At 56.5% G+C, this 13993-nt stretch overlaps 1 protein-coding gene across 2 annotated transcripts in view; it reads right to left on the bottom strand.

Annotated features, from left to right (window-relative positions):
• Positions 1-813: 813 nt before the first annotated feature.
• Positions 814-13993, bottom strand: part of DDR2 (discoidin domain receptor tyrosine kinase 2) — a 66579-nt gene continuing 53399 nt past the window's right edge. For both annotated transcript variants that reach the window (XM_059674274.1, XM_059674275.1), the window contains 6 exons: positions 12793-13016; positions 11598-11725; positions 9817-10008; positions 9352-9586; positions 8439-8588; positions 814-6706 (listed from right to left, as the gene is read on the bottom strand). In XM_059674274.1, the coding sequence (XP_059530257.1) occupies positions 6572-6706; positions 8439-8588; positions 9352-9586; positions 9817-10008; positions 11598-11725; positions 12793-13016 (1064 nt within the window). In that variant the 3' untranslated portion in view covers positions 814-6571. The remainder of the gene's footprint in view (positions 6707-8438; positions 8589-9351; positions 9587-9816; positions 10009-11597; positions 11726-12792; positions 13017-13993) is intronic.

Genomic DNA, 13993 nt, shown 5'->3' with positions numbered 1-13993 from the left:
CCTTCTCTCTCAGAAGGCCCGGGAGTCTCATTCCAAACTTGGGAGACAGAGGACTGGAAAAAGTATAAATGAAGAGAGTTCCCTCCATACTGGGGGCCCAGAATTTGAAAGACATTTTTCTCTGGGCCTGCACAGAATTTAATAATAAAATGTAACTCCTGTAGTCGGCACTGCAGTTCAGCCTTTGCTTCAGAAGGGTGCTGTAACTGTAGTCGCTGGCCAGCTCAATAAAGGCTCCTAAATCTTGATCTGAGTCCCTGGTGGCGGTCTCCGCGGGTCGCCCCATTACACCACCCCTGTGGCCTTCACTGGTAGAATGTGCCCACCTTCAGCGGAACAATGGAGCATGAACATACCCTCCAGGGCAGGCAGGAGGCGCTGTTTGGGTGGTTCTGTCCAAATCTCTGTTTCAGAGCCGGGTCAGCATTCCGGTTGTTCAGGGGCTGTTGCTCTTTGTATGTGTGTGTGTGGAGGGGGGGGGGCGACGAGAGGCACGGCGGGGGGCGCGGGGGGAGCCCGGACAAACCCTGCTTGGATTTAGGAGGGACTGCAGTTTGGTGGCAGTAAAGGGCTCCCATTAACCTCGGACTGTCTGACGGCACAGGCCCCGGCTCCTGGGTTTGGCTGTGCCAGGGACCGAGGTGCTTCCCTGCCAGCAAAGCAGGCTGTTCTGTGAGAAGCTCGGTCAGCAGCGCTCTGCTGAGCCCGCCCCACGAACGGGTCTACCCCCCCCCAACCCCCCACATGGCGCCCGGTGCTTCTCTGGGAAGGAGGCGAGGCCCCGGGGGAGGAGGGAGAAGGCTCAAACCGCCATCAGGCGCATATTTCTTTAATCATTGCTATTTACAGTTGACCATTATCAGACTTACAGAGAATAAATAAAGAAAAGAAAATATACAATTGGTATCTCGTTCTTTTTCTAATACAGAGAATTCTTACATGCTCTATTTTGGAATGACTACAATAGTTTTAAGCAGAAATTAAGTCAGTTTTCTCTTTACCCCTTGACAAGCCACATGGCCCTCCAGAGTCCGCAGAGCAGCCCAGGTGTGCCCTCTCCCAGGAAGCCTGCTCCTCGCTGAAGCAGAAGCAGAGCCACTGGACAGACAGACGGACAGACAGACAACAGGGGAGTGGGATGGGCGGCGTGGATTGTGAAGGGCGGACGTGAGCAGCTAGACTGCACACTCGGTGTGTTTGTAGGAATGCTCACACCTTCCGTTAGTTCCCAGCCTCTTTTCAAGAAAACAAGTTTTCACTCGGAGTGATTGCCTACCCCACGGTGCCTTCCCTCAAACCTCGCAAACCCCCCTGTGCTGGTACCTGCGGGTCCCGAATGCCCGCGAGCTCGGCGAGCTCGGGCTGACGGGTCCTGCCCCTTTAGAGTCCTGGAGGTTATTGACCAGACATCGGCAAGACTTGTTTCCAAAGGGCTGACTTTGGGGCCAGAGTCTGGTGCCTGCTCCGGACGGGGTGCCTTATACAGAACGACCTTGAAATGCTGTCGAAAGACCTCAAAGAATAAGGCGCACACAGGACATCCACCGATGGGGGCTGTTCTCCACCAGTAAGCTCTGGCCCTTTCTACTCTCTCCTCAAGTGAAAAACCCTCTATCACAGCTGAGCAATTCTCCCCAATTCACCCCAGTCATGCAGTTGGACAAGTTTCTGTTTCTATATTTGATTCATTCAAAGACAACACTCAGTAAGCATGTATGGGGTGCCCAGCAGGCGAGTCTGGGCAGGGAACTTTACAGGATATGGGACGCAGTGGTAAACAAGTTACAATCTGGTGAGTCCTAAACAGGGCACTTCAGACACCGCCACAAACCTCACAGCTGGGAGCCACAGAGCTGGAGCCCCAATACCAGCCACCCCTTCCCCTCCCCCCTGAAATTAGTATTTAATTTGGTCTAGTGTGGTTTATTTCATTTCAGAACAGATATTTAGGCAAATGAAACCTCTACTATTCTGAAACTAGTTTATCACATTTAGGGTCTATACCACTGTATTCTAGTCCTCCCACAAGGTGCCCTGGGGCCGTAACTCGGTGCCACCTACTCCTTGACCAAAACACTGGTTCACTCTGGAGTGCTCTCTTTGCCACAATTACGATCCTTCCTTGCTGTAGAAACAGCAGGAACTGCCTGGATTTCCCTTCATACCTGACTAGAGGCCCGATGCACAAAATTCGTGCAAGAGTAGGCCTTCCCCGGCTGCCGGCACCAGCTTCCTTCTGGCACCGGGGACCCAGGCTTCCCTCACAGCCCTGGCTTCGTCCAGAAGGCCATCCGGAAAGACATCCGGTCTAATTAGCATATTACACTTCTATTATTATAGATTCTCTAGCCAGCAAGCCATGTCAGGTCTTCACTGTTCTCTGTGTTGCCTGATTCTTCCAAGTTGTTCTTGATGGTTCCAGATGCTAAACAGCCAAGCAAAGTCAGCAGATGCGTGCACGTGCGCGGCCCAGGCAGGATAATGCTCGTTGATAAAGGAACAGGTGAGTTTGTTACATTCTCTTTAAGAGTTTGTACATTTGTATCCAGATGGTGTCTTTCTCGAGGCCTCCAAGCAAGGCCAGGTTACAAACCAGCAAGGGTTAAGCCCATCCAGAACAAATCAGTGCAGGTGAAAAGCTGGTGGAATCTGAGTATGATCTGCGGTTGCGCTAATATCAGACCAATGTCAGTTTTCTGGCTTTGGAAAAGCGTGATGGTTCCGTAAGACGTTATCAGTGGGAAAGCCTGGTGTTAGGGTGAGGCCACTCTGTACTAGTTTTGCAACTTCTTGCCAGTTTTAAAATGTTTTGAGATAAGTAGTTTTAGAAACAATTGCCTACCAAGCAGTGCAGCTGATTGTAGCGGAGAACTCAAAATGCCAGCAATCCAGTCCTCATTAACCATTCCGGCTTCTTCCCGCGTTGGGAAGCATTCCAATTCATTTACCAAGTGGAAAAGACATTCATCTGCTTCGTAAAAATGTTAAATTTCTGTTCAGGAGGATTTCCCAACATACACCAGGATCTGTAACTCCCAGAAGCATTCAGGGACCTGCCGTTTGCCAGGCCACAGGTCACAGGTCAGAGGTCTCACGGAAAAGGTGAAGAGGGCAGGACTACACTAAATTCAACTTAGGATCAGGGACTTAGCAGTCCTATTTGAAGAATAATTTAAGGCTTAACTATAATTTTCTTCACTTTTTTTATAGTTTTGGGCAAAGCAGATGCTACTCTGTTTTAGAATATTTCCTTGAAACTTCTTCCTCTTTCCCTCTCTCTGTTCTCCTTTGACACAAAACACATGGTTGCGCTCCACTTCGTGCGGAAGCCTGGATGGAGTGAGAAGACACAGGGCTTCCACCGGCACCCACCTCTGCCTGGGCGTCAAACGAGACTGAGTCGACCGATCTCGAGCCTAATGCTTCCCTGTTTCTGTAGCCCTTCTGGGCCCAGCTGTGATCCCTTAACAGAAGCAAGAGATGGGACGCAAAGCCAGTTGGTGGTCTGCAAGCTCCCCAGGCCCAGGTCTGCATCCCAGGCAGCTCTTGGGAACCAGGTCCACGGCGGGCGGAGCCGATGGCTTCGCAGCTGAGGATACAGGCGCCCAGACCTCCGCCACCTGCTTCCTTGGGAATGAAAGGGCCTCCCTGCCGGGCACCGTGGGCCGCGCCCACGAGGAACTTCTCTCTCAGAGGCTCTGCAAAGCTCCCTCTGTTCACGCTGCCCCTGACGTCTCCTCTTTCATCATCCAGAATTCCTTCCCTCCATAAATATCCTCCTTTCATCTTCACGACACTTACTTTTTCTGCCCTGACTAGTTCCGTCTCCAGAACAGAGTCTCACCCTCGCCGGAGTCTGTCTGGCTCCCGACCCTTCGCAGCCACCTATGCGAGGTCCGCTCTCCTTCCTGCGGCCTTTTCCTGCCACCGGCCTCCCCTCAGCCACACGCACATTCGTTCACCATCTGCCACTCCCTCCGTCCTGTGCTCCTCACACCTCGGGCACCTGCAGGCGATCCTGCCCCCGCGCGGACACCACAGCCCCCTCCGGCCTCCAGGCCAGTCCTTTCTGAGCAGGTGAGTCTGGGCCGGGCACCCAGGGCGGGGCCTAGCCCTCAGCACACTGACCCGCCTACACAGACATTCCGATCTGACTCCAAAACCACCACCTGGACGGAAAGCGTTCCATATGCAGAATAAAGGTGACGTTTAGAAAGGCCAGCAGGACGCAATGATGGTCTGCCAGCCACCTGGAGCCGATGACCTCTCTCGCCCACGGCCGGGGAACAGAGACACCCCACATTCCTTCTAAATAGGACTGCTCTCTGCGGGGTCATGAAATGCAGGGGCTGAGGCGGGATGTGGGAAAGAAGCAGAGGAGAAAAGTTAGGCGCAGGACGGGAGAAATGCCGCCCTCCTGCCCCCAGCAGTCCTGGCAGGGCTGGCTGGGCCCCGCTGGGGTCATGCTCAAGTCCCTTGAATTCTAGAGAAACGTGATGACTGATCTTATCTGTTCACCCTACGGGCCCTGTGGTGCCAGGTTAGCGTTATTCGGTGTCTGAGAGCTGCTTCCGGACGAGATTAGCTGTGGGTTGTTGGACTGAGGAAGGCAGAGGCCTGTCCAGTGTGCGGGCCGCACCCACTGTGATGAGGACTCGGGTGGAAGGAAAGGAGTCCACTCCGCCTGAACTGAGCTGACTCCTCAGCCTCCTCCCTGGACTGGCCCCCGGTGGTCTATCCTCAGAGGTGACCACAGTCTCCTGGGTCTCTTGCTCGGCCCTACAAATGGTGCCATGAGCCGATTCCTTATAAGAATCAGAAACGTGTGTGTGTCTCCTATCCTCTGTTTCTCTGGGGACTCTCAATAGGACGTGACGCTAACACGGACCTTATGAGCAGAGAGGGGCAAGTCCCCAGGGGGAAGCGAGCGTGTTCGGCCCTGCAGGTGTCTGACGGGCGTGGGAGCGCACACGTGGCGGTGTTACTAGTGCGGCTGGAGCGACTTCCCTGACAACCTCCTGCCGACCACAGTTCTCGGGGCAGGAGGTGAGCAGGTTCCCAGCGAGACTGGACACATGGGACTGGGAGCCCTCGCGGCCACCGCTGCAGCACTCTCAGCTCACAGACCAGGAGGCAGTGCAGGCGGCAGGCTTGTCCAAGATGGCACAGCTGCTCAAAGCAGAAACGGGTCAAGCTCCCCAAGCCGCTGTCCTGACTCCCCACCTGCGAGCCTCCAGTTCATCGAGGGAGAGACTGGAGACCGAGTCCCAGGACACGACAGGAAGGGCGTTTGCTGGGGGAAGGAGAGGCCCTGCCAGCGCCCTGGGGAGCGGGGGTGCGGCGTCTGCCGTGGCCTGGAGCAAGGCTGGGGGCTGAGCGGGGACGCACGGGCGTCAGAAGCAGGCCCAGGGGTCACGCTGCTCCTGAGCCTGAGCCGTGTCCTCTGCCGTCTTCTCTTGTGTCCCCTTAGTGGAAATTGGGGTTCCCTTCACTGCTGTCCCTTGACTCTGGGGGTGTGGGGGTAGGGAGCTCGGGAGCCATTCTGACGGGACTCTGATTTGACCGGTATCTGTTCCCACAGGTTGGAAAGCCAGGCCTCCCTCTTTCTCTCCATCACACGTGGCCTGTGCAGAGGGTCACCCAGCACCGTCCACACATCACTGCTCTGGGGTCCACAGCTACGTCTGCCTCCCTCGCTCCTCAGCCCACTCATCCTGCGCGCCCCTGGCAAAGGGGGGCGGCGCTCCCCTCGCTGGTCCCAGGCGGCCCCTAGGGACCCTCGGAGCAGGCGCTCCCCTATGGCACGCGCCTGAGGAACCCCGCCCGCCATTCACTAAAACAGTTGGCAGCTTTAGAGAAGATGAACCAAGGGCCTAGGTAAAGCTATCGAAACAGCAGTTTCCACGGATTCAGACGCGGCCTCACCGAGACACACCTGGCCATGCGAGACGGGCTGCCCTTCCTACCTCCACACAATGCAATTCCTTCCTACGCAAAATCTGTTTCTAGGCACAGAGACCTCCACCCTGAGCCCTGCCCACGAATGAACAAAACACCCACTCCAGAGAGCGGCGCGTTTCCAAACAGGTGGCAGCTACTTGGACCCCAGAGGGACGCACAGAGCGAGGGCCGAGCCCAGTCCGAGGCACCACTGGCCGTGTGCTTTCCCCAGCCTGATCTCTGTGTTCCTAAGACATTAGCATTCAAGGTTTTACTTCTGAAACTATTTTTAAAGGCAACATAAAAAAATATTGTAGAACCTGCACATTTATAAACATAAGCATATTTAGCCTTTATAAATTATCTAAATTATCTAGCTTTGTTCTCAACACTGGTACATCAATGAAGGTTTCTTTACTGGATTTTACCTGCCCTAGCGTTTTTTTTCTTTTTTAGTTCTTTAATGTAAAAAAAAGTATATATGGGTCAGGGGTGGACAGGGGGGTGGAGCGGTGGGAAACGAGGGGCAGGAGGAAAGGGACAGCCTGCCTCGCGTGCACTCGGTCCGTGGCGTGGCGTGGGCGCGGGGCGTGGCGTGGCGTGGGCGCGGGCGGCCTGGCCCGGGAGGCGGTCACTCGTCGCCCTGCTGGAGCAGCAGCAGGTGTATCTCCTGGAACGAGGGCCGGTGCTTCGTGTCCCTCCGCCAGCAGCTCAGCATCAGCTTGTACACGGAGTCGGGGCAGATGGCGGGCTGCGGGAGGTAGGTCTTTAGAAACAAAAAAAGAGAACATTCAGGAAAGAGGGTGGGGGAGCCTCTGCATCGTCACTGACTCGCGCCCCTCCACCGTCTTGGAGGTGGTCACTGCGTCCCGAGGGGCCCGCAGCCTGTCGGCCCCGCCCCCTTCGTCTCCGTCCCTGTCCCTTCAGCAGGACTTTCTGCTCTGGGGTCCCTACCACCAGCCCAAAGGCCAGGCGGCAGCAAAATGACATCTCAGACTGGAGACCAAGTAGTTAGAACCCGGGGTCCACTTAGACCATGAGCCTCCAAGGAAAGTGCCCTCTGGAAATTCTCCACCGTTTGTTAAGACAAATTGCAAACAAAAATGTTAAGCGCATTTATTCTCAGTATTGAAATGATTGCTCTATAGGCTTCTACGCACTTTCAATTGCATGCAAAGGATGTAAGGTTTGCCTAAGCGACGGGCCCTGCGTATAAAATTCCTGCTAGAATTCATGTCGCTGAAGTTCTCCTGAATGAGATCCACTCTGTTCCGGAAGGAGTGATGGTAACAGTGCCTTCGGAAAGGCACAGAGACTGCACGCAGGCTGGGCGACCCCTGGCAGGGACAGTGGGAGAGACGGCCGCATGCGCGCCAACCCAGACTTTCACAGTTCACACACCGAAATTCTACCCATACGACGGAAAGCAGTAAAATATGAATTGGAAATTCATATCATCTATAATAATAAAAGCGTAATATGCTAATTAGACCAGACGTCCTTCCAGACGACCTTCGGACGAAGCCGGGGCTGCAAGGGAAGCTCAGGTCCCGGCTGCCGGAGGGAAGGAAGGCCTACTCTTTCATGAATTTTGTGCATCGGGCCTCTAGTATTTACATAATAAAATGTAGTAATATAAAATAATAAAATAGAAATTTAATAAATTACATTTCGTAAGTTAATGTGTTAAATAATTTTTTCTTTTTAGTTTATTAATTTTAGAGAGAGAGGAAGGGAGAGGGAGAAAGAGAAACGTCTGCTGGCTGCCTCCAGCACGCCCCCTACTAGGGATTGAACCTGAAACCTGGGCATGTGCCCTGACCTGGAATCGAACTGGCGACCCTTCAGTGCACAAGACAACACCCAAGCAACTGAGCCACACTGGCCAGAGCAAATTTAATAAATTTTTATTGAAAATTTAAAGTTGTGCTTAGAGGCAAGGAGCTTACTCAGAACAGGGTGGTGATATGTGGCTTTGGCCTGGGCTTTCATCAAATATTTGACTTCACTACTCAACCATTGGGCATTTGATCAGAATATATTGGTTCACTACCAGTAGGAAATGGTGGACTTTTTACACTGAATATTTTAAAATGAGTAAAAAACTACCATTGGACCCAGTGATCCCACCTCTAGGAATATATCCTAAAAAAACAAACACCAATCAGAAAGGTCATATGCACCCCTATGTTCCTAGCAGCACAGTTTACAATAGCTAAGATCTGGAAACAGCCCAGATCTTAGCTATTGTAAGATCTGGAATGTCTGGGCTGGCGAGGAGCCTGACCTGCCCCCTCTGCCCCCCAAGGATCCTGGGGGGACACAGAAGCAGAGTGTGTGCATGGTGCCTGGGCAAGAGCTGGTCTTTCACTTTATCTGGATGATTCGTGACAAAGGACTTCATCCGGTGGCCCGTCCTCCAGCCACCCTGTCCTGCTAAGCCAGGCCCCCTCTCTCCCCTGAGAGAGCTCCGGCCCCGCCTCCCAGCCCGGCCTCACCTGCCTCCCTTGGTCCCGGAAGAACTCTCCGGTGTTCTCGATGACCTGCTCGTCGGACAGCTGGGAGTAGGGCTGCTCCTGGCAGAAGGTGAAGGCCTCCCACAGGGTCACCCCGAAGGCCCACACGTCACTGGCTGTGGTGAACTTGCCCTGTTTAGATCGGGGCAGGAGAGAAAATAAGAATCACCTGCCCGCAGGAGGCGCTGGGGTCTCACAACCTGAGTGACCGCCGCCCCCCTCCCCCTGCCCCCGGGGCTCTGAAATGGCCGGTGGAGGCGCTGAGAGGACCGGGCAGTCCCCGACACCTGTGCCTCACTCAGGGCTGCCTCCCCTGGCTCAGGGCCGATGGTCAGAAGAAATGACATTTGGAAAAAAAAGTCTCTCTTACCCACCCATGGTCCAGAAGACCAAGAGTTGAATAAAAATTATAAAACAAAGAATGATGAACTTAAAATAAAAAGTAAACGGTGATAATCATTAAAATAAAAATATAGAGATCAGTGTAAATAATGAATTAGAAATATGGTTATGGAATTAACTCGGAAGAGAACTATTTTGTGTGGATAACATTTCTTTAAATGATTTTTTAATTCCCTAAACTAATGAAGACCACTCAGTAGGTGGAAAGGAGAAAGGGGGGAAAATACTAAATCCCTTATCACCATGGGTGCATTTTTAACCCTTTTCCCCAAGTTTTCTACAGTGAGCCTGTCACATTTACCAGTAGAAATAGGCAAGTGCCAAAAAGTAACAATTAGTACTGAAAGCAGGTCATCCCATCTGAGCAGACACCAAGCCTGCGGCTGCCTCGGCTGCCTGGGAGTCCCTGGCCGCTGCACTCACCCCCCGGGCCGCAGCGCCTCCCCCCCTCCCCCCCCTCCCCCCCCCCCCCACCCCGGGCCAAGGCGCCCACCAGCAGAATGCTCTCCCAGGACATCCAGCGGATAGGCAGCACGGCGCGGCCCTGGATGCGGTAGTAGTCCCCGCTGTACAGGTTCCGGCTCATCCCGAAGTCGGCGATCTTGATGGTGTAGTTCTTGCCCACCAGGCAGTTCCGTGTGGCCAGGTCTCGGTGGACAAAATTCAAGGAGGAAAGGTACTTCATGCCGGAGGCGATCTGAGTCGCCATGAACTTCAGGTTGGCATAACTGAGGAAAAACAAGAGAGAAAGTCGCCTGTGGACAGAAGGAGCCGTGACAAGTGCACAGTCTGCACGGTTCCAGCCAACGCCGACCCCCACGTGGCTCTCTGCCCTTCCCTGCGTGGCTACTCCCCACACGCCAACCCCGCCGCACAGCGAGCTGAGGGCTTCGCTGCTCCCCGTCTGCAGACCAGGTTCATGTCAGGAAGGCAGGCAGGGGAGGGACACGGCTGTTACCTGACAGTGGGCACCTGGCTGGGGCTGGAGCTGGGCGGCTCGTGGCGGGAGAGGAACTGGTTGAGGTCTCCGTTCTCCATGTACTCGGTGATCATGCACAGAGGGTCGTCGGCAATGCACACGGCTAAGAGGCGGATGATGTTGGCGTCCTTGAGCCGGGACATGATCTTTATCTCCTTCAGGAAATCATTCCTTTGGCGAGAGAGACACGTGGATAAGCCCAGAGAGGCCAGAGCCAGTCAGGAGGCGAAGGTGGCACAGCGCCCGTCCCCCCCGCACGAGCCTGGTTCCCAGATGACGTTGGGGAGGACAGAGGACGGCCGGCCAGGCTGCCTCACTCTCACAGCCTGGAGCAAGCCCCGGCCGCACTGCGGCCTGAGAGCGAGAACTGGGAGTCACGGCGGCAAGCCTGCACCCAGCCACAGGCCTGCCCGCGGAGAGGGGCCCCGGCTGCATCAGATACACCCGCCCAGAACTGCTCGCGAAGTTAAACTCTTCACCGAAATCGCGTCTGACGAGCACAGCAGTCTACCCCTAGGAAGAGCCCTGGAGCCGCTCTATGAATAAAGCAGGGACCCTGGGCCCGCCTGGCAATTCCGCGTCTTCTCCTGCTGGCTTTCCTGGATGCAGGCATGCCCAACGCCGGTCCCAACATCAGCGTGGTTTCTTACAGTTGATGTGGGCAGCAATATGCGGTCATTTCAAAACAAGTGCTCACCGGGCCACGACTAGTAACTGTTCGTGTATTTGGTGGCAGCCGCCCGAGTCACAGAGTGGCTATGCCCTTTCCCACAGCGATATTGGGGTCGGGGAGACCACCAGCCCACATTCCCCAAATGACTGGAGCAGATCGGTTAAGTCTCCTGGGAGTTTTCTAGGAAAATTCTATCAATGGACACCCCCCGAACCGCGTCAAGTACAACAACCCCAAACAGGGGTCCCCATGGCTCTACAGGGGCCAGAGCCCCAGTCGCCCACCACTGCTCAGTGGGCGTGGACGCAGGGGGAGGGTGCCATTGCTGGATGAGACCCAAGGTGTCATCTGTCATTCGTGCTCGTGTCCCTCACACTGGAGTTCTCAGTGAAAGTCCCGGCCCCTCTCAGGTCTCCTCCCTGGCTTTTCTTCTTCATCCCCCATCCTGCCATTTGCAAGGCCTTTCCTGTACCCTTTTCATCCTGTTTGGAGTTCACGGTGTTTGAGGAGGGATAAGAAACTGTCTCTCACTCTGAGTCTCAGCGAGACTGCCATCTATGGAGGGGAGGGTCCCCGTTGGGGAAACTGCTAAAGGACTGTGGATCCTTCCGCTTTGAGGTCATGGTCCTTTTCCAAGTGGAGGTAGCTTCTCACTGTGGGGGTTGCTGGACATAGAAGAAAAGGAGCACAAAAGAGGGGGAAAGTGAGAAAGTAAGCGGAGATGGAAAGAAGGACGGAGAAGGCTGAGCAGGAGCGTGGTGACCGGCAGTTAGGACACTCGAGCCTCTGTGGACAATGGCTGAGGAGCGCCCACTCGGACGGCCATCCGTGGGATGGTCAGGCCGTGCGGACGGTCAGGGAGTGAACAGGTAGCGAGTCCAGTGGGAAATGTGCCTTTCTGGGAGGGAGATGGAGAACAAAGGTGAGGATGCTGGCCTGGTAGAAGGTAACGCGTAACCATGGAAACGTGAGGTGGCTCACAGGCCTACCCTCTCCAAAGAAAAGATTGCTCAGAAGTGTCCCGGGGTGTCCCTGACCTGACCCGAGGATGAAACACATAAAGGAAACTCAAAAGGCAGCCACAGACCTGGCGTTCTTGTTGGCGTCTGCCCGGAGCATCTTCACGGCCACCAGGACCGGCTGGCTGGCGCTGGCATCCACGGCCAGGTCTTTGCCTTTGAACCTTTCCATCCCCTCCACTTCGCAGAGATGGACCTGGACGAAAGGCATGCGTCTCAGCGCCAGCGCTTCCGAGGCGGCTCAGCCTCCGCGGTGCCTCCGGGGGAGGGACGGCCGCTCACCGCACGTCCAACAACCAGGCGCATGGATGCATGGACACATCTACTGCCCAAATGCTTATAAAAACAATAGGACGTGTGCTGCTTCCTACAGGTCGTGTCCACGGCCTGGAACACGGTGTGTGTGAGTGAACGAACCCGCAGCACGGCATCCACCACGGAGGGCTCACCACCCGTGCGAGCCGCTACACATGCTTGAACCTTTGTGGATCAAACGCCAGGCAGTGTCCCCTCTAAGACGACCCCTTAGCACAGGGCTGGCATTGCAAGTGCGGGTCCCGTAACAGCACAACGAGCCTGCGCCTTTCACTCGGGGCAGCGTGAGGACGGAGAGCAGGAGCAGGGCCTCGGACGCCTGCAGCACCACCCCCCCGGGGGGAGCCCGTCGCACCTGAAACCAGCCCCCCACCCGTTAACCAGGCGTCACCGCGGGAGCGTGGGCGGCCACTGCTCGGACCTTCGGAGGCGCGGTGACGAGGAGGCTGACGGGAGAGGGAAGGGCCAACACACAGGCCCGCCTCGAGGCGCCCGCCCGCTGCTCCTCCTCGGCTTGGCCTGCGAGTGGGGCCGGGGCTGCTGTGGGACGCGGGCGGGCGGGCTTGTGTGGGCCTTTGCACACTAAGTCCCATGAAGGGAGAACAGGGGGCCCTTGAGAACGGTGTCAGGACAGTTTACGAGACGATCACCTCCTGCGGGCCCCCGCCCGCTGTCACCGCTACCAATGTGAACATATCGAATGTTCTCCGGGCCTGGGGAGCCTGGTGACCTGCCCGCTGTAACTCCCACACAGAAGCCAGCGGGCCCAGGAAGCCACGGAGCTGGGCAGAGGTGCGGTGACCCGACACCGGCTTCCTGGGGAGCCACGGGGAGGCGTGGCGGGCGTCTGCAGGCGGGTCCCCGAGGAGGGACTCCGCTCTCGGGCCATGTTTGTTCACCGCGGCGTGTGGGCCGCCAGGACTGGATGCCCCTCTCAGAGCCACTCACCTCCCCGAACTGGCCTTCCCCCAGCTTCTCCTTGAAGGCGAGCAGCTTCCGGGGGAACTCCTCCACGGCCACGTCCTTCCCCGAGAGCAGGTCCATGGTGAGGGCGGGCACGGAGTAGGTGTTGCCCCCGGTCACGCCCTGCAGGTTCACGATGTCCGCCTCTGCGTAGTGGGGCGCGCCCTCGGGGCCGCTGGGCGGGCCTGGCTTGGCGAGGCCGCTGCAGCCTGGAAGACATGGTGGAGGGCTCGCTCGGGGCTCTGAGGCTCCCGGGGTGGCCCCGTGAGAGACAGGGGATGGGGCAGGTCCCCAGCCCCGTCTCCCCGCCACGCTGGGCTCCCAGAGGCTTCCTCGTGGCTTTGGAGTGGCCACCATCGCTTGCCTTTCTCAGACCACAGGACCGCGAGCATGTCCTTGGGTCACCTTGGGGACGCTATCCCCGCGGCCATGGCCTGTGAGGCGGAGGTTACGGCGGGAGCTCTAACAGCATCTTCCTTCATTGTGAGCCACCACCCCGGCTTAATGGCCTAGTTTAGGTCGTGAAACGCTTTCTGGTTAAACTTACAGGATCTAGTTTAAGACACTCCCTAACTTGAAAGAAAACATTGAAATACGAGGGGTGTTAGGTCCAGAAACCAGCTACGTTGCCCAGCCTGGGAGCTCGCTTCACTCCCGCCCTCTTCCTGCCGCCTGTCCGCACTCCAGGCCGTGCCCCTCGCGCAGCACCTCCTGAGGCTCAGGCCGCAGCTTCCTCTCTTCCCTCGGGTCTGTCGCCTGCCCTCCCCGGCCCCTGAGCACCGTCCCGCCCCCGCCCCTGCCGGGCCCAGCAGCCCCTCTGATGTGGCTCCACAGCCACTTCCGAAAATGCTGGATGCGATCCGCTGGCACTGCTTCTCCAAGCGGAGCTCTCACTGAGAAGAGCCGGGAAATACGCCCGTCAGGGAATCTGTGAGATAGAGCTCACCAAGGGAAACAGGTCTGGGTGGGGAACCGAGGCCCCGGGCCCGCAGCCTCCATTGCTCCTCCTCCAGGGGCCCCGGTCCTGAGCGCTGAGCGCGCCCCCAGACGCTGGTGTGGGGAAGGCCCTTCCGGGCACTCTCCCTCGGCCACCTGAGGGGCTCCTGGCCCAGACGCCTCAGTGAGCCCTTCTGTTCACTCGCTTCCACCTCTGAGGTGGGGCCCTGGCGCTCGGTGGGGGGCGTGG

Source organism: Myotis daubentonii, chromosome 18 (assembly GCF_963259705.1).
Source record: "Myotis daubentonii chromosome 18, mMyoDau2.1, whole genome shotgun sequence".
NCBI classification, from domain to species: Eukaryota; Metazoa; Chordata; class Mammalia; order Chiroptera; family Vespertilionidae; genus Myotis; species Myotis daubentonii.
This window is presented reverse-complemented; position numbering and strand designations above follow the sequence as displayed.